General features: G+C 41.8%; 2 protein-coding genes across 2 annotated transcripts in view; one reads left to right on the top strand and one right to left on the bottom strand.

Moving 5' to 3' along the window:
- Nucleotides 1-1133: 1133 nt before the first annotated feature.
- Nucleotides 1134-20398, bottom strand: tshr (thyroid stimulating hormone receptor; the record flags this gene model as incomplete). The annotated part of the gene is made up of 10 exons (XM_084000610.1): nucleotides 1134-2589; nucleotides 3035-3223; nucleotides 5427-5504; nucleotides 7664-7732; nucleotides 8323-8400; nucleotides 9683-9757; nucleotides 10391-10465; nucleotides 13718-13792; nucleotides 14806-14877; nucleotides 20229-20398. 10 exons carry the CDS (start codon nucleotides 20396-20398, stop codon nucleotides 1134-1136), a joined length of 2337 nt encoding a protein of 778 aa, XP_083856736.1.
- Nucleotides 20399-21797: 1399 nt separating this feature from the next.
- The window catches only part of cep128 (centrosomal protein 128), a gene marked incomplete at its 5' end in the record, with an annotated part of 37019 nt that continues 32257 nt past the window's right edge, over nucleotides 21798-26559 (top strand). Inside the window, 7 exons of the mRNA XM_084001134.1 lie at nucleotides 21798-21974; nucleotides 22152-22238; nucleotides 22684-22816; nucleotides 23059-23177; nucleotides 23485-23576; nucleotides 24453-24525; nucleotides 25618-25740. Of these exons, the coding sequence (XP_083857260.1) occupies nucleotides 21798-21974; nucleotides 22152-22238; nucleotides 22684-22816; nucleotides 23059-23177; nucleotides 23485-23576; nucleotides 24453-24525; nucleotides 25618-25740 (804 nt within the window). The remainder of the gene's footprint in view (nucleotides 21975-22151; nucleotides 22239-22683; nucleotides 22817-23058; nucleotides 23178-23484; nucleotides 23577-24452; nucleotides 24526-25617; nucleotides 25741-26559) is intronic.

The following is a 26559-nucleotide window of genomic DNA, read 5'->3' as shown; positions in this document are numbered from 1 at the left end:
CTATCTCCGCTGATTGTATAAGTCACTTGTTTCCGTAAGAGGATGGAAAAATATCACGATCATGCTAGAAAAACAACCATGACATTCCAAAGGAGAGACAGAGCCTCAACAGTATATATTTGTGATTATCATACCTCCCAGTAATTTGCAGAAAATGGCTAATAATCAAAATATGTCTTGTGTTTACTTTTGTAATTGGATCACATGCTCTTGGGAGACAAAGCCATACCAGTGCAAATAAAAGTAACAATATCTGATAAAAAAACAAAAAAACAATCACATGAAGAACAAAAGTAGGCACATATTTTTATTAAAAGACAGCAATATATTGATTTGGTGCAGGTATAAGCTGCAATAAAGCTGAGAAAACTGTTGAGAATCTACTTTCAATATAGAAACATTACAAATTATACTTTTCAGTTTCAGGTAAACACACATAAAAATGCATTTAAAAAAAATCACAGACAATGTGTCCTGCTTTCATTAGTAATTCAATAAACCAAATGCATGTACTGTACTTGCATTATATACGGAGGTATTGATAAGATGATGAGAAGTGCAGTATTTCTATATTTACATAAACTGTATGAACGGCGCTGAGCCAGCAGGCTGTCCTTCAACACAATAGCCAAGTATAAATAGTTTTCTGCAGAAAGGTCTTATCTTATCTTATGAAAATGGAGTGCGTGATACAATTTGTCATAATTCCTTGTATCTCAATGCCAGACTGTGCACAGTTAATTTGAATTCAACTCCACATATAATTTAACATACTGAAGTTTATTCATAGTTATTATATGTGTATGTTTGAGTATTATCTTTATGCTTTTCCATACAATAATCTCTGTTCGGTTCAAGCCAGTCCATCAGAATAAAAAGGGCTACAAGTGAGATGAAGTTGAGCTCATATTTCAGCGACACTTGATATTCTCCAACAACTGGAACCATAAAATCATCACAGCCCAAATTGTGAAAACAGCTGAACTTGGCCTGAAAGTTGAAGCAGATACAGAATACTGGAGCTTTCTGTTAAATATCCAAACAGATCTGTCCACAAACACTTCAAGGCCTCTCCTATCCTCTCCCACCTGAACTTGTCTTCCTTTTTTACCACTTCAAGCTGGTTTTTTGGCTCACGTGTTCAGGCTCTGGCTCTCTTCAGGGCTTGTCTGCTGGCTGCCTGCTTGATGGTAGGCATGTCCGGAGCACTGCTTCAGGTGAATGGGCACCTCCTCCTGGCCTCCGCTCCCTCCTTTCCTAACCTTATCCTTGTCTCGACGGACCTGAGATGTCCCGCTGCTTCCTTTTGATGAGACCGTCTGGCCTCTGAACAGCTGCGCCTGCTGCTGGCAGAGCCCCACCTTACTGAGGAGGATGAACACATCGCCCCTGAAAGCTTTGGTGAAGATGGCGTAGAGGAACGGGTTGGCGCAGGAGTTGAGCGGGTAGAAGAGCACCAGTAAAATCTTCGAGTTGGATACGGTGATGAGCGGCCGGTCCAGCACTGCTGACATGGCGTAAAACGAGATGGGCGCCATGCACAGGAAGTCAGTAAAAATGAGCACGGCCATGCGCTTGGCAATGTTGGTGTCTTTGGATCCAGAGTGGTAGTGGGGGTTGTGAACTGCGCAGTAGATCTTAAAGTAGCAAGCGCAGATAACGAGAAAGGCCAGAATGTTGAGGACCAGCACTGACAAGATGTAGACCTGAGCCACTGTGGACTGGGTGTCCATCGGGAGACAGATGCTGACCTTCTGGTAACTGCTCACCCCGAACAGCGGAAGCAGCGCCAGGACGAGGCAGAAGATCCAGCCACCCAGCATCAGGACCGCCGCGTGGTGCAGCCGCAGCTTACGGTCCAGCCTCATGGCAAAGGTGATGGCGTACCACCTCTCCAGGGTGATCACCGTCAGGGTGTAGACGGACAGCTCGCTGGCGAAGACCGTGAAGAAACCAGCGAGTCCGCAACCGGGACCGGTCTGCCAGTCGATGGCATGGTTGAAGTACTCGGCCCGCGTGTGCAGGTCCACAGAGGCGATGAGCAGCAGATAAATCCCCATGCACAGATCTGCAAAGGCCAGGTGGCACATGAGGAAGCGGGAGACTGAGAGCTTGTAGTGGCTGGTGAGCAAAACCAGCAGCACCACTACGTTACCCAGAATGGCCAGCAGACTAACAAACCACACAGACACTCGCAGGAAGCCAAAACCCATTATGTCCTCACAGGGATTGAACTCATCGGGCACCGGCGCACACACCACCTCCTCTCCGTCCTCGCACACCACATAATCGTAACGGCTGTCAAAGTCTTGGCTGGTGTCCTCTTGGGGGTTCTTGAGGGTCTCTCCGAAACCCACATCCTCATCCGGCTGACCTCCAAAGTAGGCATGGTAGTGGAGGCTGCCGTGGAAGTCACCTTTCCTCCATTCTTGCTGGGACTCGTGGTGACCTCCGTCGCTCGGCTCCTGGTCCGGGGCCGTCTCCGCCACGCTGTCCCCTTGGAGGGACGGCATGCGGAGGGGACCGACAGAGCGTTTGTGATGCTGGTCGTTGAAAGCAGTCAGGTTACAGAAGAAGTACTCCAAAAAGCTGAAAAACAATGCACAGAAATAATATCAGACCTGGCTGCGGTATTAAGAGTGCTATAAAATCATTTATACATCCAATTGGAGAAAAGGGATTCCTGTTTTGAGAGTCATTATGAGTCTGACTCAACCTTCTTCCTATAATAACAGCAATGAGTGACACTAATTATGGCAGCGCTGTATGAAGTTATAGGTAAACACATCAGGGAGTTGATTCAGTCCCAGCCAAGATCCACACCATACAAGTGCAGCTGCCCCACTCACTGTGGTAGATCATCCAAATACATTACATACACAGACTACCTATTTGTTATGCACTCTGGAAACACTTCCTGTGATGCTCCGACTTCACTTTTCTGACTATCCAAAGCCTGTTAGATGAAAACAAAATAAAGTAAAAAAAGAAAGGGGGGGGGGGGGGGGGGGGAAGCACTGCGATGAAGGCTCACCCTCGTTTCTTTTTGAGGTTTTTGAAGCCGCAGCAGTGACTGGGGTAGGTGAGGTTGGCGACGGTGAGGTGCTTGAAGGTCTTGATAGGTGGCAGTTTCTTGAGAGCCCAGGCATTGCGCGCCTTCAGTTCCCGTAGAGAGTCCATACCTGTGGTCGGCAGGGAGCTGATCCCTGTCTCGGACACGTCTCTTTGGGGACAGAAAGAGAGTGAAATGATTAAAGGTCCCATATTATGCAAAATACACTTTAGAGCGGTTTTCTATCAATAATATGCATCCCCGGCCTGTCTACAATCCCCCCTGGTATGAAAAAAGTTCATCCTCTCCCTTTTTTGTTTTCTCTGTTTTTAGAAAATGTGTGCTTATACAGGCCAGTTGAAGATAGTCTGTGTAGACACCACCCCCTAGTTTGGTGGTACCGCCCCAGGTGAAGGTTTGCCACGCCCCAAGAAATTTTCTAAACTGCGCCATTTTTTCCCCCGCTCGCTAACATTGCTCCGGTTAGAACAATGGCGAACAAACAACAAACGAGCACCAAAGTCATCAGATATCACCACATTTCAATAAATAAATGTTTTAAAATGAACAAACTATGCAAGTCTGGTCGCTTTTCCGCTGTTTCCCCCCCCCCCCCCATGTCTATAACACACCTGGGAACTATTTTAATTTGTGGAAAAGGGGCATAATATGGAACCTTTAAAGAAGATACATTTGTATAGTAAGTTTTGTTTCTGTTCTTCAGAGAGGCAGAATGATTGGAGGTGAATTATGGTGGACACCATGAGGTGGTCATGGCAGGTACACTATGGAAATGCTATGCTATATTTGTCACCAATGTTTTCAACAATCTGCTCCGCTCGGCCTCTTTTCTTCCTCAGTGGACCAGAAATGAAGTTTGTGAAATAAAGATTTAAACACTTGTCTTTGTGTCTGGAAAAGAGATGGACTGATCACAATACAAGCTGCTGCTAGATCACAGGTTAAAAAATAACGCTCTGAATTCTCCTTCAAGGATTATGAGAGGAAGGCTATGTCATCAGCTCTAAGCTATGTCTGGTTGATAACATGCAATTTTCTGCGCACCTTCATCCCACTATATTACACACCGTATTCCAATGAATAACACTGAGCACTATACACTTTCATCTAAGTGAAATAACGACACGCAGCCGCCACCTAGCACCTAGTTTTCACACATCTACAAAGATCTGATGAGACTAGAGAGCTCACAGATGGATTAAACAACATCCTCCATCTGTTTCCTAGAGCGAGCTCCTCACTCCATCATCTTTAAGCAATTACATGTGGTATTTCTTGTGCTCGCCTGTCATGCCAAAGCCAGCTCAACCTCATCGGGACAAAGACGTGCAGGGGGATTGACAATCTCACCAACATCCTGTGTGATCCCATTATCAGGACATTCCTCTTATCGAGACATTCAGCTGTACAGCGCCGACACAAGGGGCCAAGGAGAGGCCAAGTTCTCTTGTGCTTTCTTTAGTTTCCTAACCCATTACACCTCGAAGTCAGTGATTAATTCTATTAAATAAAACAAACACAACCCAAATAATTCCATATTTGCTAAGAGCTCAATTGTTCTTTTTTAGTCCCATTTGCTCTCCCCACTTCTCTGTCCTCCGCTCTCTTCCTCTCATGGGGCACATTGTGTAAGGCTGTGCAAAAAAAAAAAAAAAAAAGCCGCACAGACCCTATGAGTGTCAGCCTGATTTTGTCATTCCCAGATGTTTAGCTCATGACCTCAAAGAGGTGACCTCACTCAGGACATGTTACTCAGTGGAACAGAAAAAGAAAGGACCTGCACACCAACCCCGTTTTACCTAAGCAGACACCGGGCGGCTCGAGTGGAGCCACAACAGCAACTAGATAGCCGTGGTAAAGGGGTTTGGCATTGAGCGCCTTTAAGAATGGAGCAACCCGGCTTTAAAACCTTGAGAACAGCAAAAAGACAACAGTATCAGACAAACGTCGGAAGTTTCTCTCTCACATGCTTGCACACGGTGCGTGTCAGATTTCTTGCTCCAGCTGTGGAGCTGTGGATTTTTACACTTTGATGATACGCTATCCAATGTCGCAGACATGTCTCATCCAGTCTGCACACAATGAATGAGGACACTGTTGACATTAAATTTGACTTGGTGTAAGTAATGGCATTTCCAAACTCAGCCTATTACTTATTTATATACACACTTCCAAACTGGCTGGCTGTTCTGAAATATATCGCTGAAATAGTAGTTTGGAGGGAGTAAGATGAGAGGATCAATGTCACTTTCAGGTCAAAACGTGAATGGATGTAACTCCCCTTTTGTATTGTGTGTAATTATGAGCAGTCAATAAGAGAGGATCAGAGTACTCAGGTGGTTCAGGTACTTACAGAAGCATGGGGCCGCTGACGGCGCCCCCAAAAGCCCTTTCATCCATCTTGGTCAAATACCTATTCCTGTGAAGGTCGCTGGGACAGGAAAGCACAAATTTAAGTTTATTAAGAGAAAAGTTATCCTCCACGTTTCAATCAGACTGACAGAGGCGAGTCATGGCATAATATTTTCCCAAGGCACATTTCTGTGTTTATTTTCTCTCATTTCAGGGGTGAAACACGACAGACAGAAAAAGGTCTCAATCAAGATCAAATTGTTGATTCAAATTCGATAGTATAAAATGCAATGGTAAATCTTAAACATACTGCACCCTCACTACACATCTCCCTGAATCCCGTAAATCTAATAAGGATAATAGACTTGTGAGGGATGTGTTTGTCTTGGTCAGGCTGCGCTGGGATCAGTTCTCCCCTCAGAGCAGATCAGGTGCCAACACAAACACCCATGTGGTAAGACTCACTAGTCACAGACCAATGGCTTAATTAGGCTCTTATAAGGGCCTGGGTTGTGTGTAGGTGTTGTAAAAGAGGAGAGGGGCTTTAAATTAATATCATTAATACCTCATATCCTGAATATGCAGGACCGGGCAGTGACAAGTAGAGAAGAAAACTAAAAAGAGAAAAAGGAAGGAGTTCTTACCTATTCTGTCCTCACTGACTCATAATTCATCTGAGTGAGACTATTGAATAAAGTGTGAAATTGTTTTCTACAAGTATGACACAAATCGAGGGTCCGGTGTCACTGAGTGTATGGGAGGGGGGGACTCTTAATGCAGACTTCCTGATACCCACTTTTGGAAACACAGTTTCCCATGAGAACTCCAGCTCACTAATCAAGAGCTGGGCTTAAGCCCTTTTCAGTGCATGTGAGAATGCCCATAGAGACCCAGCTGTGATCCTGCTGCTTTTGTAGTGTAATTTGGGGTAAGGAAATACACATGCCAGATGTCAGAAATTGTTTAATACAGGCAAAACTCTGAGCAACCTCATTTCTGAAGAAATGTAAAGCTTCAAATCGACAGATACCTCATGAGATAAAATAAAATTCTGTCTCCAGAGTTTTTTTCTATGAAATTATGTTTAGACGTAAGGATCAGCTGATGTGCGTAAAATTGTTTAAGGAATGGTTTTTCATTTTGGGAAATGCTATTATTTGTTATCATGCTGAGAATTACAAGATTGCTACCACTCCCATGTGTGCACGGTAAATGCAGCCAGACAGCAGCCAGTTAGCTTAGCCTAACTAGACTGGAAACAGGTGGGAACAGTTAAGAAATAGTCTGGAACAAACCCTTTATAAAACAACCACCACTTCATTTTTTTTCTATGGATTAAATAAACAAGCCGTGACGTGTTTAGGACCTTCAGAGGGGCTGGTTGGGGTGATTCTCTGAATTCGGTGCACTTCTGGGTTGTCTGAAAAAAACCTTTCAACCCTGTAACAATGACTCAATCCCCAATAGTGTTTTTTGTTAGAGGGTTGAATGTTGCAGGATCGAAGATTTTGGCTAAAAGTAGCCAAAAATCCTTAATTAGCCGAGGCATGTAACATCACATGACTTGGGAGGAAAACATGAAATTATAATATTTTTAACATGATTGTTAGTTTTTTTTTACTAAATAGTTGTTAACTATCATTTATTTATATAATGGAGTTGAAATGTTGTGTTTCTTCTTTCTTCTCTTTAATGTTCTTCTAAAGACTTCAGTGATGCCACTTCCTCAATGCTGAGGATGTTGAACTGAACCATTATTTTGGTGTTACGGGGGGACATGATAAAATATTGCTATTTCATAAATAATTGATTTAAAAAAAATGTTTTAGTTAAAGTAGTCAGGAATATTATTATATTAACATAAAAAAAAAGTAAATTGCAATTTTTATTTGTTTTAAATTCAATGAAAAAGTGATTCTGGTCAACTGGAACATATAAAATATGGCTTTCATGACTCCTTAGCGACCCATACATTTTTCTTTAAAAAAGTGTAACTTTTTGTGTGTTTTATAATCCAAAGACACATGGGTCTAGCAATTTATGGCTTAGAAATGCCCCCAAAAATATGTTACTTTATTTGAATATCTTTGAGGTAAACCTGAGGGACGCAAAGTGCACCGAATTCAGCTACTGGCTGGCTAGCTTCATATTTTTCATCTAGGCATGATAACTCTCTGCAGGAAAACAACATATAACAAAATATCAAAGAATAAAATGTTTCACACAACATGAACTTACACTTGGTCTAACTTGGTCCCATTAAAGGCGTGATGCTGGATTTCTCTGAAGCCATTTCCATACAACATCCTGAAACAAGATAATAAGTTTCAACAAGTACTTTAGTAGTATTTTCCTTTTTAGGTCTAGTAGCCAATCTACTGAGTGAAAATTATTCCCCTATGTGCTGATGTGTCATCTATTTCCATACAGCAGTGACAGCGATAAGTGGGATCTTATTTTACATTTTATGGTGAGGTTTTGCGGTTTTCGGTCCGGCCATTTTCTGTAACATGCTGCTCTGTGTATTAAAATTGCAATGCCTCAACTTTCACTCCCAAACCTAACCGCACGTAGAGATTGCCTGTTCTGTGTGAGTGTCCGTGTACTTGTTTTTGTTATCTGAAGGAGATTCAACTTAGTTCAGACTAAGGACATGTTTTTAAAGTGAGGTCATTTTGGCCGATCCCAGCTTCTTCTAAAGGGCTATTTTAAGGTTTTGGTTGGATTTAGGGATAAAGAACAATACCAGGCTTACAGCACACATTTCACTACAGTCTAGAGGATGTACAGGCTATATTTTGCATTTACTACACTTTGTACTTTAGTTGAGATGAGCTGCAGTTTAATTTTTGCACATTTACGTACAGTAGTTGAGTGTGTTACATGTGATATCTTACACTGTCAGCACATCGTTGGTGATACCACGGAAAGAGTTGGCTGGGATCTCAGTGATGTAGGGATGATCAACAATTTCCCTGCAAATGAAGGCACCGAACAGAGAGGAAATTAAGTGGTGTTGTAAGTAAATACCTTTCGCTGGAAAATGGCAGCGGGTGGAATGCAGCGCTGATGAATGTATGCTCGAGTATTATGGCTGGGTAGGAAAATTGAATTAGATAGAGCGGCTGTCTGAGAAGGTGATGACAGAGATGTGACTGTAGCTGTAGCTCATTTTGTAGGGACATGGAGACGCAGACAAGGCCGACACACACACACACACACACACACACACACACACACACACACACACACACACACACACTTACAGACACAGACATAGACATAGACATAGAGTGAAAACTGCTTATGCAGCATTTTCTATAACACAAATACATTTATGAAGTGATGTTGGGAGTACAATTTTTCAAAATTGAAACCACAAATCCCATAATTCCTGCATTGCGCTGTGTTACACGCTCGCTCGCTCCCTCTCTCTCTCCCTCACACACACACACACACGCACGCACACACAAATGCTATTCGTCATTTTGCTAATTATGCATCCATCTTTCTTTCTTTTGTTGTTTATGTTTTATAGTTTTTCTATGTTGCACTGTACATTTTATTGTTTATCTTGAATTTTTCTGTGTTGTATTTGTAATTGGTCATCTTGAGTTTCATGTAATTCTTAGATGATGGGAGTGGAACTTTGTACAAGCCTTCCAGGCTTCGTTCCCTCCTTGCACTGTTTTTTTTTTTTTTTAACTTGTGCTAAATCAATCAATCAATCAAATCACACACAAATGCTATTCGTCCATCTTTCTACAATGAATAAATGGGAGAATAAACATGTCAAATTCATTTTTAATTTAATTCCTGTTAGTTTATAATTGTCAGACTAAAAACACTCACTTTTTAGTAACCTAAATTGTCCTGTGCCTTAAAAAGTGTAGCAGCCTAATGAATATTGCAGGAGAGGGCTGTTGTGTTATAGAATAAACCATTGCCTCCATCTCCAGCCTTCATGACTTTTCTTGGAGTTAGAATTCTCAACATGTAGCTCAACAGGTAAATTTGCCATGCCCTTAGAACTTATTGTACAACTCTGACTTCCCTTCCTCCAAAGTGATTACATGGGTGAGATGGGTGATACCATGTAGTAGCTGAATGCTCTTTAGCATGGGATAAGGTACTGGCCAAAAAGGAAAGGACAATTTATGTTGTATTGTAATTATACAAATGTTAGACATAGCAGTTTTAGCTAACAGAACTGTTGAATGTACTCTGTTTAAAACGTGTAATGTTGCAGTAACTTACAGTATGAAATTCATGTCATTAGAGTGGATGTTGCTCAAGTCGGGGAAGAAAGTAAGTCCGGTGTTGAAAATCCCCCTGAACAGCACAGCAGAGATAGAAAAAGTCAGGATATTTGCAACAGAGATGACAGGGTTTTGCAAAGATGCTATTAATCCTCTGTAAAACTATATCACACAACAACAGTGTAATGCAAAAATATGGTGAGCATTCCCAGCAGGAATACAGACCCAAGATGTAAATACACTATTGTTCAGAATAGACTGCATCATTTAAGAATTGATTTAATAGGCAACTGTTGGATTCTGGCTTCTAGAAGAGCTTAAGTAATGGTGGCATCAGTCAGTGATCTCTGGCCCTCTGGAAGGAAACAACAGCTTATACTTGTCAGCCGGAGTCAAGAATTCACATGAGATTGACGTCTTTCATTCTAATGCCAAATATGTTGGATTTAATCTGCGTTGCAGTGACTTTTCTAAACTCAGCCCGTACCACTGCATTAAATTCAAATGAAGCATGACTCAGTCTTGCCCAGACTGACACACACAATTCTATGAATAGATCACAATGTCTAAATTATTACCAGACCAAAGCCTTTTAAATCTACAACTTCATCTTTTTTGGGCCGCCATAATGTTGTCAGTATGTGGAATTCAGTGCCGGTAATGGTACGAGTTTTAAATAAAAGAGCGTACAATGAAAAGTACTCACAGGTATTTCAGGTTTGGGAGATTCTTAAAGGCTTCCGGGTCAATGTAGGTCAGGATCTTTGCATTCCGTATCTCTCTGGACAACAAACAAACAAGAGAGGGATGCAATGACTTTTTTTTTGTACATATAATTAAGTAGAGGACAGAAATATTGTGGCCACGACAGAATTATTTGCAGAAACACACAGTGCACACAGTCTTAAAACCTGCTGACAGAACATAGCAAGGTGGAGGCCAGTTGCCTTCCTGCAAGAGAAGGGAAACTTGGTGCAGACAGCCAGGGCCGGAAGTGAAGTCCAATTAGTGTTTCATTAGTGTGTTTTCTCTGGTCCACCCTGTGCTGGGCTGGACTCAACACCTCTCTCAGCTGTCTGAAGCCACGTGACCTCCAAGCGTGTGCTCTGGCCCTTCTTCATACACCTGGCAAACCACACTGAGCCCCGGAGACAGACGTGGTCTGGTCAGGTCAGGTCAGTGGGAGTCCCAAGGTGGGTGAAGTTCACCTTCCCAGTGCCTCGGTGTAAAAACTAGAGTTCAAACCAAAATTCAATCAAGCGGTGTCAGTGGGGATTTGATTTCCTTCTACTTGGATTTTCTTTTTGATAGAATTTGTGGTTTCTGTGTGTGGTCCTCTTTGCCTAGTAGTCTCTTTCCAGACATGTCTTAATAGAAATACTCTGCTATGATTGATGTTTTGTTTAATGTGGTTTTCCCATATAAAAAGAGAGAAAATGGAGAAATTGAGCTGGAAGCTGATCTATGTCTACTTCCTTATTGAGAAATCTGATCCAGGCCTGATTGTGGCCTGTCGCCTGCTTTGGCTCATTTGACATGTGAAAGAGTAGAGTAGTTATCATCAGTTAACATCAGATCTTTTCTTTGTTCATGTTGTTTCTTAGCTTGTAATTGGCAGTGCTGATACAGTGATTGTGCTAACTTCAACTCTTGTATTATCAAAGTTTGGGTTTTTATTTGACAAGCCCCCTGTCCCATGCAGCAAGTTGATGGGATTGTGACCTATGAAACTCTGGCTGGCTGAATCTGCCTTTATGAGACTGTGAGTGGTGGTTCACTGCAGCTACAGGGTGGAAATACACAGTCAAGGTGTTTACTGTGCATCTCACTCATTATGCGTTTTGTATTATATCGAAAACACCATATGGACAAACAAAAGAGGAAAGATGCACAATGATCACAATTACAGCAGAGACTGTCCATATGTGAGTATGTTTACTGCTTTTTTTGGGGGGGCAACCGCCATTCCGACATCCCACCAGTTAATTGTCTAAATGGCAACACATAATTTTCTATCAAATCATTCCGACAATTCTTGCCTATATGGTCGGAATGATGGTATTTTTTTCTTTTTTTTAAACATCCTGCCTTTCTGACAATTCCTTTAATACAGTAGCGTATTTTTTCCCCAAAAGATTTTGCACTGGTTGGGCTTAGGCAATGATGAAAGGAGTTGGTGAAGTTCAGTAAAAAGACCAGGTAGAGGATAGACAGGCCAGATAGAGAGAGTCCAGAAGTAGAGAATCCAGATGAGTAGGAGGGAGTCACCTGTTGAGTAACGTACAATTCCTTATATTGAAAGCCTTGTCGGAATGATGGAACCATAGGATGTCGGAATAGCGGTATATGTCTAATGGTGGTTATGTCGGAATAGTGGTATATTGGAGTGGTGGGATGCCAGAATGGTGGGATGTATCATGTAAACGCTTTTTGAATTGAAGTTTCTTAGCTGCTAAATGCTCCACTACATTCATTAGCCAGTGACTATCTCTGTCTCCTCTGTGTCCTGTTCAGTGCTTGGCAGATGGTGCACAGTTTAGTTTATCATGGTTGTGTTCAGTCAGTGGCTTGAAATCGGGTTGATAAGAAGACTGAACCACAGCAGCGGTCTGGGAGATATTAAAACACTGCAGGGAAGTATGGTAAACTGCAGAAATTGCAGAATCAAGAGATGATTGTCATTGGGTTTGTCACTACATCACAACACTTACTCATAGTTGTTATGCAGCTAAAATCTTATTTCCTGCACATGATTCAAACACACTGCTGCTGTAAAGATAAAACATACACTTCCCCCCCTACAAATGACCTGAAATGTGGACTTTTTTAATAACTGTGTTGGCTGAATCATTGAAACAGAGATTTATCTGCATTACACTGTATTAAAACATGTTCATCTTTACTTCTGTATAAATCTCTCGAAAGTGGGGGTTTCATCGGTGGAGGCACGACACAAACTTTACCAGGCTCCTCTGAATTTCCAGCTCTGCACTCCTCCATCCGCAGCTGCTGTCGGCCTCAAGCAGCCAACAGGAAGCAGAGCATTAATTTGTGTCTGACCCTGAAGGAAACCTGAGAGAGATGCCATTTTCTGATGTATGGCACTACACCCCACCAATCAGTGGCAAATAGGCCCCAGAGATCCAAAATACACCCCAGAACACAGATACAACCCTCAGCTGGCGGTTTGAATTATCGTTTCTGTCTGCGTTTTGATATCTGAAATTAGGAAGCAAATAAAGAAAGACTAAAGGGAAGGATAATTAAGATAAAAAATGACAGCCAAATGATATGCACATATGCATCAAGTCATGTCAAATTAATGTCTACGGCTGTAAATCATAGTTACTGTCTCAAACCGCTGCACATGCCCACATTTTATACAGTAATTGAAGAGTGGAAACAAATTGCGTACACACAAACTGCTGTGTTACAAGATGCTGTAACTTGGAACAAATCATTCACATAGGCAGGAAGTCTCACAGTAATATATGAAGTGCTAGGTGTTCTGCTGGAAAGTGTGTGGTCCACCCGGAGTCTCAGCCATAAATCTCTATCCCATAATTGAGAATAGAGTGCACCTTGCTACACTTTTTCCCCTGAGCTGCCTCAACAAGAGCTGGAGCATGAAGAGGACGAGGAGAAAAGCCAAACGCTGGCTGCTGTTTAGCCTCTCTGCTCGAACATACTCATTAGCCCGCGCACCGGAATACTGCAGCAAACACTGTACATCTAGATAACAAGTTACTTTATCAAATTGAATAGTTCCTTATCTAATCTTTCGTAATTGCACAACAGGGTTTTTTTTTTTTTTTAACCTCATGAACGGGCAAATCTGCCCCGTGCTGCTCTGATGAGGAGAATTAAGTGATGTGCAGGAGAGAAATAAGCTTGTAATGTGTTTCTTCCACATTTCCATTTGCTGCTGGCGCGGTTCAAAATGAAACCTTTTCTTCTCTCCAAGGAGCAAATGGAACAGTTTAATCAATAAAGATCAATAAATAGCGTGCCCTTTTTTCTTTTAGGTACTCACATGTGGGTGATTTTCTTCAGGTTGTAGAAAGAGTGTCTCTCCAGTCTCTGCAGCTTCATGTCCACTGACATATATCTAAAAGATATAAACAAACTTACACCAAATCTAATGCACAAATCATCTTAGCAATACTGAAAATAATGAGTTTTCTTAAACGCTTGTCTGAGTTTTAAGGGAAAAAAGTATTGTTCATGCGTGAAAGTGAATATAAGACGTGTTTTTATAAATAACTATAAGTGTGTGGCTCTAAAAATGATCCCAGAGTCTGCAACTCCTTCCTGAATTTATCAACCCAAATTGTCTCCCAAGCCCCCCCGAAGTCATGGGCAATTTTAAAGGTATGCACCTCACATATACATTACCTAGTCATCAGTCACTCTGCTCTCACTTGTTATTACTTGAGATGCTCTTAAAATAAACCATGAACTTACCGCTGGATTAACTTCAAAAATGACTTACTTACTAGGAAAAACATATATTCTGTTTACTTATAGTTGATACACCAATGCTGCATTTAATAAAGGATACCTCAAGCTAAAAGAAAAGCTTGTGTTTGTGAATCTGCTGACATTTTATGCCTTTTCTATCGACCACTCTGGATAGGGAACAAAGAGTGTGAACACTTGTGGCTGTTTGAGGATTACACAAAACCTCTCATCCGCCGTCTCCCTTCATGCATGGCTTGGATGCAGACGTCAGAATCAGCGGCCGAGGATCAAGGCTCAAGTGTATATTTTACCTCAGCACAGAGGAGACTCCACCTCCACAGGGAGTCTACGAGAACCACACGTCCAAAAAAGCTGCTCTGAAATACCTAGCCAATGTCCAAGCCCCACTGCGGTCGAAGGACCAACATTCCTGATGAAGGAACGCATTAGTGCTTCCAGCTGTGATTAGGAGCCAGCAGTGATACTAAACAGAGAGCATATCATCTGCTTGGGTGGGAGACTAAAAGGGAATGGGGTGGGCAGTTTGGAACTGGGATATATTCCCACTTTTTGGGGAAAGGAGCCGAAAGACAACAGGTGTATGAGGATGAACTTTGAAGGGTCTGTGGATGGAATACATTTTCATAAATGGACACTCACATCCTTGAGATGTTGACCATGTTGGCGAAGACATCTGCTGGAACAGCTGGTAGACGGGTCTCAAAAAGCCACCTGAGTAGAAAAATAAATATGGACATTTTAATTGTCACAAATAGATTTTACTCTGAATATCAGCTGACATTCGGTTTCATTGGCAAGGTGTTCTTCACGCTTTCTGAGGGAACCGAGTTTTGGAGAGTTTTTTTTAATGTATTCTTTTTTTTTAATTATTGTATTATTTATCATTGTATTATTTATCATTTATCAATTAAAAAAAATATATTGTCAATAGAATTTTTATCTTTATGTTGTGTCCAATAGTCCCAGTCAAAGAGGTCAAACTGGGAGAAGAAAGGGACAAGATAAGGAAAAAAAAAAAGCGACAGTGAGTCACAGATAAAGGCCCAACATTGATGAATTTCATTGTTAGATGAAAGGTTTCTTTGAAGTTAATGGTTGAACAGATCCCCCCCATTCAGGGAACAAGGGAAGAAACAAAGACTTGGAACTGAAAGGACCTGATCTGGCAGCCAAATCAAACAATGTCTGGGTCTGTTTAGGACAATGTTTCAGAAAGTAAGGTTAAAGCCTAAGTATGCAATAGGCTACACACCTCCACAATAAGTAAAACCTGCTATTGTGGATGAAAGGAGGGGGAAATGTATTAAGTATTTCTATCAAAATAAGAAGAAGAAAAAAGAAAGATTGGGGAATGCATATATATTTACTTTCTTGCTTAAATTTAGAAAAAAGATCAATAAATATGAAAAAGCTTAGAACTGTAAAGAAGCTAGAAGTAGGCAAAATAAACAGCTTGGCTGGCCATGTCCAAGAGTAAAATATCTTCTTCTTCACCATAAAGTTGATAAATGTACATGTTATATCTCTTTTGTCAATTTTTTACTGAAGTGAAGAAATGACATTTTGGAGTTAGGTAGGAAGGTAAGGTGCCAAACTATTTCCTGGCACGGAGCTGTAAATTCCTGGAGTCTCTGCTGACTGTCTGGCAAGAGCAAATTGTCGATTTTACACTGAGGTTCGTGTATAGATTTACCAAGATATAATGTGTTAATTTGTGAGCTTTACATGTACTATTAGGTGGGATTTGCTGCCTTTGGATAGTACAGGCTACTCCCTGTTTCCAGTCTTTGCTAGTAGAGCTAACCTGATGCTAGTGGTAGTTTCATACTTAGCGCACAGTAGGCCTACAGACATTGATCTTCCCATTTAACTTTTAATCTTTACCAGTTTCTCCCAGAATATTGAGCTTTTTCCAAGGGTATACATGTTAGGCACCTTTATCTGCTCTCGCTGGTGAAAATGTGTGTCTTCTTTCCTGTGATCTTGCCGCAGACTTTGTTGTGGTAGATTTAGGAATCACAACATAGTAATAGAAGAAAGAGATTAAGATGGTATCCACATGTGTTGATGTCACAACGTTGTATTCCTGGACACACTTTGTTCCACCACATCCTGTGTCAACTAGCAACAGTATGTGCGTCCATTTGGAAGCAGGTATAAAAAAAAAATGTGACTCAGCCAAAGCCCACCATCTTCAAGCCCCTTTTGCTTCATCAGAGGAACAATAGACTAATTCAGAGGTTGCAGATCTGGCCCAGGGGTCTGAATCACGCTCCTGTGGGGGGATGCAGGGTTTGAGCCACTAAGTAGACACCGGAGCACGGCACCCTGTACATGCTTTGACAAACTCAAACAAACAGAGGGACACAGAGCAGGCCCCTGACACCAAACACCCCTGTAAGAAGCACCGCTGTTTCGCCGCCGCTGCCGTCGCGCTCCAAACCCAAATAACCAGCATGCACTTTCCCTGAAGAGCGGACGCAAAGAGAGAGAGAGAAGCCCAGTGAGCCGATCTCTTAGGCTTAAGGAGAAAATGACTCCCTCACTTTGTAATTTTGGGTAGAAACCCAAGAAAACAAACAGGTTGGGAATTGAGTTTGAAGTGGGGAGAAGCCACATAATTCATAATAGTGTCAACATTGGATTGACAACAAAGCTGTGTTTACTATGGGCTCTGTCTCATTCTGATGTGTAATGGTCTGTGGTGACTGGTGGAGAGGGTCAGCTAAATATCCAACCTGCACTTTCTCCACTGCAAATCTCCTCTCATGTAGAACTGCTGTCGCTAGAAAAATCCTTTGTCGGTTCTCAGTCCGAATGCTTGAACACGCACTACAAGTTAAGAGACAAAACACCAGTATTTAGGAGGACAACTAATAATTTGTATTTAAAGGTTTATAAAATATAACATTACTGTTTGTTTTCTCATATACGCAGGAGGTGACCCTTGTAAAATGAGAAGTAATAGTAACAATTTCCATTACATGATCCATCGGTGCAAATTATTAGCTGGGAAACTGTCAGTATTTCCAGTAATCTCAGCTACAGCTCATCATGTTCAAAGTCCCACTTCTTATTTTACAATTAATCCCAGTGCTCATCTGTTACCATTCAGGAATCAGCATCAGAATCTCACTCTTCACTCAGTTTTATTAGATGAGAGGTCGAGGGACAACGAATATCACAAGTTATCACGTTTTAACTCCCATCCAAAAAATTCTGAGGCTTTTGAAAAGACTGGGACTGGTGTGTTTTTTTTTCCCCCTGTTTCTCCTTGAAGTCTTTTTTTTCTCTCTTAATTATTCTCAAATGGAACTCTCTGGGTGTTTGAGAAATGTGCTGTAAAAAGTAAATATTGTATTTGAATGCATCGTCCAGACGCTGCCGGGAGTCACGCTACACAGGCTTTTAAGCATGTCTGTGCTTTCCTTTCCACCTCTCTGACTCCCAGTGGCGCATGGAGCAACCTCCACAAGCACACACACACACACACGCACAAAGGACTCCAAACTCAGAGTACCCACATGTGCACACAACTCGCACACAGACGTCTGCTCTGCGTTCACATTTTGTTTTGTGAATAATACATTTACACATTTTGTTCCACAGAAGACGTTAATAAAAGAACAAGGAATGAAAGTTTTAAAGTTTTGGTCCATAATAGGGAAATTGAAGAGATTTGAGAGCATAAACCTCCATCAGTGTTAAAAAAAAGCTTAGGATTTATACTTGTTCTTATTCTTTTATGGTTTACGGTTAAAACAAAAGACTGACACCACCCTCATAGCTGTATAATAATTATAAGTCATGCTGAAGCCATACTCAGTTCTATTACTAGCAGAAATAAACTGTCTCTGTTCATTTTTGTTGAAAAAAAAGTCACCATATTACACAGAGATATGTATGTATTCAACTGTGCGACCCTGCTTCCAGCCTTTAGCTAACCAGATGCCAGTTATTAACTCGATGTATTCTCACATACCAAGTTTTTACCACTATAAAAATGCTGTGATTTCTCATTTGTCCATTTCGTGGAACTTGCCATGAAGATTCGGAGATTGTTTGCTGACAGACCTGACATGGACCAAACAGAGGCTCGAAGCCACAAGACGAATGGCAATAACACAAATGAAGTGAAAGCCTGAGCCAGAGGAGCCGGACCCCACTGGCCTGACCAGGGCAGCAGGGTCATTCATTCCTCACAGTATGTACAACAAAACCAGACTTCCTTACGCCTCATCTGCTAGAACATCCCCCTGTACACGCAGTCTATTTTGGGATTATTTGGCAGATATTTTTATCAGGGTGGCGACATGGCAGCGTTTGGTGGCATGCTTTCATGTCTTTCTATCCTTCTGGAGGACTCTGGGTAAACTTTGGGCAGGAATGTGAGGAAATCGTAGAGGACATCGTGGGCACGTGCACCCGTGAATTGGGGCAGTGATCGGGAGATAATTTCATGTGATGGGTGCTGTTGGAGGCGATGCACGGTGGTGTTTGGAATTGAAGGGTGGGGGCATGTTCCAATAAACTGTAAGAGAGGAATGAAGATTATCATAACACAACACAGAGCCATCCTCTTAGTTTAGTGAGCCCTACATCAGGGCTTCGGAGGAATTCTGAGTAAGAGTAACAAGTAAAATATAGGCCTCCTCTCAATGAGAATGATAAAGTACTGATATGTTACAGGTGCATCCAACCTGTTATTAATTTTGCAATTTAAACTCATCACATATGTTTAAAATAGCGTTTTGGAGTATTAGGAAATGTACCAACTTCCACAACAGCACATGAGTGTGTAGAGCGTAACAGCTACTGTCTGATTTATCATTCAAGAATACTGATTTAAATGGAAATATCCGTTCTCGCTCTTCCAGCTCTGTGTTTCCACATCTGCCACAGAGTCCCTGAAGGGCATGTGTTTCCATCACTCAAGGCCACTGCAAACTGGTCGCGCTCTGTTGCGTAATTTTCTGCCCTGTACTTAAGCAATTTAGGAAGTGTAAAAGCCCTGCCACATTTTTCAGAGGTGACCCTGACCCATTACATCACGTCGGCTCCCAGGATCCTTGTCAGATTCTTAAGGGTCTCAGATAACAAGATAGCAGAAGTGTATTGTTGTTTTTAGTTCATTACACATGGTAACTCAATAGGATGGATGGATGGTTTTCATTATTCTTTCCTATATGCAGGACTGGTAAGGTGGGGCCATTACATTCTGTAATAAAGCGTATCCCAATTTTCCAAACTTGTGTATGGCACATGTCTGCAGCATGGACACACAGATCCGGACCGGACAAGTCTCTTCCTCTCGTCTTTGTCTTTTTCTCTGTCTCTGTGTCTTCCTCCACCCATCCCTGTTTCTCATACAGTAAATTAACAGCAGCACAGACTCAGGGGACAAAGCATGTTGATAATACAGTAGGTGTTTGAAGTGCTAGGTGATGCTGTTGTGGTGTAAACTTCTCTGGGTAAATTATAGATAATTAAACAATAATCATCATGATACACCTGTGACCATTTCAAGGCAAACAATGAGTAGCAGCCTATTAATAAAATCAACTACAGCCTATATTAAGCTGTTGAGTTACAGTCAGTCACATCATCACTTCACTACTTCAGGTTATAAAGGTGGACTAATGGTTGAATGGATCTTTTTAATAACATGCTTGAATGAATTATTTATTGCAGCCATTGCAGGCTATTATCCTAATATTAAAGCACCTGAAAGTTAATCTTCATGAAAAGAATTGTAATAAGTTCAGTATCCTTTTAAGACAGTTTCAGATATGTATTTCACACTAAATCAACAATAAAAGCCCCACTGACAACTTGGGAGCATATTGTTAGCAATCTTATAATAGACACAAAAAAATAATAGTAGAAAATGGAATAAGTGCTTAACATCACAGGCAACCTCGAAATCCCCGTGGGAACACTTTGAAGGAATATTCATGTTATAATGATTTTACCTCGGGGTTAAGAGCACTTTACTTTGAAAATGCAAAGGGGAAAAAAGACAGTAGAATGACTTTTACAGATGCGTCTCAACGCCTACTTACAGTGTCTCCGTGCTTGCAGGAAACCTGGGGAGAATATCAATGTCAAAGCAGGAGATGGTGTGAGCCCTCCACTCAGAGCACTCGCAGACCGCAGGGCAGGAGTCAGCCACCGACACCGAGCTGACAGGCACACTGACGAGCACAAACAACGCGCATCTTATCACCTGCATGCTGGAGCAGCTGGAGAGCCAGTCGCTGTCCAAAGATGCGACCCACACACACACTGACTTCTTTGTCTCCACCTGATGGTCCTCTTGATGTCCACCACAACAAGCACAAGTGGAAGTAGTAGAAGCCTATACAGTTGTCAGACTGTGATGTTTGTTTCTGGTTGTAATCCCCTTGGTAGAGACAGTGGAGCTACACTGCACTGGAGAAGTGATGTTGAGCTTTTTCTTTACAGGGCCCCAGCAGGAGTTTAGTGTGAGGCTGTGAAGGTGCAGATGCTGGAGGACGGACAGCTGCAGCTCGGTGGTGGGTTTGGAGGTGGTCTTCAACTTGAGGGGAGGGTGGACTTCTGAGGCACTCTTGTGTCAGACTTGAGAATAGTTTTTTCCCCCCGTTTTGCCAACACTTGAGCAGTGTTTTTAATATTCATAAGCTTTATTATTTTACGTTAAATATGCAGACGGTGTAGCTACTGCAAGTGTTTTTGCATATAATCTTCTGTTTCATTTCTTCTTACAATTCTTGAGCCATAAATTGTTATACTACAACACTGTCGTTTGTCACATTCTATTAAAACTGCGTCTGTTATGATATTTCATTGTTTTAATGACTTAGCTTTCCTATTATTTTTTCCTGGATAAAAGACTGTCTTGTGCGATGCCACAGTCTTCTTTTCTTTTTTTCTCCCTTTTCTAACTTCTGAGCGGCACTACTGGCGCTAACGCATTAAACTTTGGACAATGTAGTCCACAACTAATAAATTCCCACACTGCTCCATTGTGAGAATCCTACAGTTCCCGGCATGCCTTGGGGCAGCCGTGGTCCGTTGTTTTCCTGTTCAGACGCGGCTAGTTCAAGTTGCCATAGCACAGTGAAACTCAGGGCTGCTCTTCCGTTAGCTACCGCCCGTACGGCGAAATACTAACGGCTCGGTTGTAACGTATTTCGTACGGTTGTATGTATTTCTTCTGTTTCCTCTGGACTTATGCAGTGTTTTGCAGTTTTACGGTGTTGTATCACAGCTTAGTTAGTTGGCTAGCGTTGGGTTAGCTAGCTAACGTTCACAACAGTTGCCACTTGTTGCTAGTCAGGAGGAGCATCACCCACAACAATGTCCAGGGCTGTGATTGATCTGGGAGTGGACCGTGTCAACTGCACTGTGTCGCTGCTCAGATAGTTTCTTCTTTTTCATCGTCGGTTGTTAAGGTAACGATGACCAAGCTTCCATGTTATGCTATGACAAAAATACCCATTGTAAAGAAAGTCCTAAACCGCCCCACTTTGTTCGTTAATCTGATTAACGTTGCAGTTAACAGTTAGCTAGTGCTGGTCACTAATCGTCATATTCGCCTGGTCAGCCGTTTTCCGTCGCCCCCTCCTGTAGATTTGTGCCCCCAAACCATGGACACATCCAGCGAGACGGATTCATTCGACAGGACGCCGGCTGGACGCAGGGCTCGGGGGCGTGAAGCCCACCGGAGACCCGGACGGGACGGGAGCAGAGGCAGTGGGAGTGGGGGTGATGAGCGGACAGCAGGCATTTCCAAGAAGATCAGCACCCTGGCAAACACTCTGCAGGTACTCCACCGTGCCTCGTGAGATAGATGCATGCTGCATGCTCACATTTCATTCAGCCACAAATATTTAACATGCGTTTCTGTAGTAGTCTGACGTTTTCTGTCTGTGCAGCACATCGGCATCAATATTGATGATCCCTTTAAATAACTATCAGCTAATAGCTAATTTCTCTGCCAGGACACCAGCAGAAACTTGACCAAAGTAGACCGGATGCTGGGGCAGTACAGGGATCATACAGATGATCAGGCTGAAGCCATGACACTGGTATGACTATTCATTGATGCATTTTTTATTTACACCCCAAAGATGCACACACTTGCACGTTTGGTCATATTGTGATGTCTGGTTTGTTCCAGATACATGTTGTTGAAATACTAAACTCATACTCATTTGGTCTTTTTTCAATAAAATCATCAAAGCTTAAGAAACTTTCAATTTCAACATGTACCGGAGTATTTTGTCAGGAACACTGAAGAATGAGTGGATGGGGCAGTGTCAGGGGCTTGGTGGATTCATATATCCACATCCTCGGTGCATAACCAAGCACCTCAAAAACAATAACATAGCAATCGGAATGCCTAGTCATATTATTGTTGTTTTTTCCTTATAATTATTGAGTTTTCACTTCCAGAGTGTGATTTTATTCAAGAGATGTGTTATTTACCATTTTCTCGGTGAGTCAGCCCTGTGTACTTTTTTTCTGCACCAGCTCAGGGAAAACCTGGAGGAGTCAATCAGTCAGCTGCAGACGCAGAGGCTGAGCAGGTCCAATGGGGCTCGGAGTGCTTCAGCCTCGGCCTCCACCTTGCATACCAGTGACCTGGAGGCTGACTCAGGATCAGGTATGGAGAAACAGAAATGCTCTTGCTGACAGATGTATTCAGATAACCAGGGTAAGGCAGGAGTACAATCCAGAGGTGAAAGCCACTGGCCATATTAATTATTTATATTTGTACCGTTGGTGAATTTGTGGAGTTGTGTTTGTCTTATAATTTTTCAAAGGTTACAAAAGCTCTGACTTCTGATTCATAATATTGTTTCCAAAAACAAACACGTTATAACATATGTGCATCTGTGATTTCAGAAGGGCAGCGTTTCTACCCGACCTCTCCGCTGAGGGACTACAAAGGCACTCAAGCAAGGAGGAGGAGGTCTCATTCTGCAGGCGTTCGCTTCAAGGATCCCAGCCCAGGAGAAGAGGATGTAAGCAAAGCCAACAGACCGGTGCAACTTGTTACTTAATGTAGTTTCAGAAAAGAAGCTACACCAAGTGAATAACATGAATATTACATTTATCATGCTGATTCTGTGGGGGGAAATAACAAAACTTAAGTAAAACCCTACACTGTTTATGTTGATATTTTATTTTACAATGTATTCTGCAGTCTAAATGTAGTTTCAATGAATGGTTACTAGTTGCTATAAATGCATCCATGCAAATGCAATCATGGCTTGCTTTGCTTGAGTCTTAATTTTATACTCAGTATGTGTTTGTGGCTGTCTCACCCAGATTCATTCTGTACACCAATCCTTGAGGGATCTGCGCAGTGACCAGCAGAGACTGTCTGTTGACCTGGATAGAGAAATCCTCAGGAGGAACAGGTAACTGAGAGGAGAGACACAAAAGCTGAACAATAAAAATAGTACATCTGTTTGTTTCCACACAGCAGAGTGGCTGGAGCACAGCTCAGTATATTTATTTTTACCAGATTGTCACTGCCAGATTTAAAAAGCTACAACCCAGAAATCTGAAATGGTGATAATTCAAAGTAAAAGATATTTGTGTAGTTCCCTCCAGAATTAAATGTTATCGAACAGGTTCTTTTTATTTATTGTGCATGGGAAGCATTAATCAGTTTAAAGGCTGCTTATCTGTCATAGTTTATTTCATGAAATACTAAATGATCTTTCTCTCCTAAGTTTGCATGCCTTTTAAATAACTCTAGATACATTTTTGCTTTAACACTAGTCTGGGTATTTGGAATTGGCTTTATTAATTTAATGCACACTTCCTACATCTGCCCAAAGATTTTCTACATTAAATGAGGATTTGCCTCAGTCCAGGATATTGATCTTGTATTTTTCATAACCACTGTACATAAAAAGTTTTTGCTTGAGCTTTGAAAATAAAGGCATGGGTTCAGGTCTTTGAAATCTCCTTGATATCCTTGAGAAAGTGTCATGGGAAACTTAAGGAGATGCAACTGCAAAGCCAAAAGGCAGCAGCTCTGTCTCCAACATGCATTAAAATTTGACATTTTGAAGTTATTAAAACATCTCTCCTTCCTGGGCTCGTTGACCAGCCCAAATTGATCCATCACCATATTCCAACACCCCTAAGCCGCATAAATTAATCTTTCTGCAATCGCATTATGCGTTCAAATCAAAAATTAATGTCTTGGAATAGAATCTCTCTGAACAGCCAAGATCTCTGCTGTGTAAATATCTTCAATCTGCTGGATTTGTCTGTTTTTACAGGTCTGAAATTGACACAAGACGGGCGATGGAGAGCCTCACAGGGCACATGACAAGTTCTCTGAGACAAGACCCAGTGAGTTGTGGCTGTGTATTTCACTTTCAATACTTAAAGCAGATATCAGCTTCACGGCCGTTTCGGCTAATGCTGCGTTCAAGGCAGGCTTTTGAAACCGTAAGTTACAGCTTCAAGTCACAACTACGACTTGGTAGCGTTCCAGGTAACCCGTAGCTCGTGTTTTTACCATCCTGTTGTCTGTGAAAGTTCCCTATAACGGCCACTCGTAACTTCCGACCCGTGAACTCGTACCAGATCGAACTGGTATGACTTCACAGGAAGGAAAAACACAAAGTACGAGTTTCTTTGAACGCACCATGAGTTAGCAGCCCCCGCCCTTGTCAGGCATCAATTGGTCCTCGTGCTACGTCACCACATTCACGCGCATCCCTTGGCTGCACACACAGCCCTTCATGCCGTTCTCTCTCCTCATTGGATAACACTTGTATCCCACAAGGAAAATTTTCTCCTCGGGTTACAGCAGAGCAGAGTGACGGAGAGACTCGTGTTTAGGCTGAAATACTTCATGTAAGTGATTGCTGACGGAAAATAGGACTATTTAGGACTTATATTAACAAAAACATTCCACTGATATCTGCTTTAAAGTACGCTTTTTCAGGATACGTCTTGAACTCAAGGACATCACATCACGTACATTGATGGATGAAATTACTGTACAAAGCAGATATTTTTGTTTCCTTATCAGCAACTGATCAGATAAATGGCTTTGTGTAACTTCAACTGTAACTTCATGAAACTTTAGAAAAGGCTGTATACTTTCCAAGCACGTGGCCCCACACTGCAACATCACTACCGTGACGAATACGCTGCATTAAATGACAGCCAACTTATTTAATATTCTTTATCTTGTCGTGCCTGCGGATGTGACAAGATAAAGGTATTAACTGTCTCATGCAGGTGGATGTGATGCTTCCTGATTAGACAGCAAATTCTTGCAACACAAATGTAATACATCCAGTCAGCTCTAAAAGATATTTTTGTCATCCAGCGTTTTAATTTCCTGTTGTCTCATTTATCATATCCTGCTGCCATTCCTTCTACCGGTGATGTTTACGTGACCTGAAGCGTCCTCCCTCTGACTGTCTGCAGGTGTCGTCTCGCGTGGAGCGGCGTCTGCTGGAGCTGCAGAGAGAGATTCACGCTGACGAGAGGAGCGTGCAGAGAGAGAGAAGGCCCGAGCAGCGGGTGGCCATGTCTGACGAGCTGCAGGAGGTGACACCCCTCCCCACCACTCATCTGCTGCATCTCCACTGCCGACACTCTCATGTTCTCTCTCTCTTTAAAAAGAGAGCCATGAAAATCCAGAGGCTAATTGCATGCGCATAAATTCATAAAGTGGTGACAGCACAGGGTGGAAAAAAACTATAAAAAACTTTACTCATGTCTTTCTGAAGGACAACACGTGTTAATATAAGACACATATAGGACAGTCAGGATTTTAAATGAACATCACAAAATAATTGCAAAATCTTATAATATAAGGACAGGGTTCCTGTCCAAGTATGGAAAGGATGGAAAAGTATAGAATTTGATTGTCTGGAAAGTATGGAAAATGGAAACTATTGTATGGAAATATCTTTCTTATCTGGGGTTGGTCTTATCTGAGGTTAATTATATTGTATGTGCAGCGCTATTGTACCTACAAGCTCCTGGAAATTATTTGGTGACATAATGGCATACAAATTCAGAATAATGAAAACAAATGATTAATTGCATGATATATTTACATGATTTACATCTATTTACTCAAATGTCACAAATTATTTTAATTTTTTTTACAGAGAAGTCTAGAAATTAGGGTCTGGTAAAAGTATGGAATTTTAAACTTTCAAATGTGTAGGAACCCTGTAAGGACATGTGATGCATACATGCGTACACATAAAAAGACAAAGCAGTCGGTGTGAGACATTACACATGGTATGCAGACTTCACATTCATTAAGAAGATATTGACTGACAGAGCAGAAAATAGTTCAAATATCATGCTGGTGCTATTGTGTGTAAGTTTTCAACTTTCTAATAACTTTCTAGT

Source organism: Trachurus trachurus, assembly GCF_905171665.1.
Source record: "Trachurus trachurus genome assembly, chromosome: 24".
Taxonomy (NCBI): Eukaryota; Metazoa; Chordata; class Actinopteri; order Carangiformes; family Carangidae; genus Trachurus; species Trachurus trachurus.
This window is presented reverse-complemented; position numbering and strand designations above follow the sequence as displayed.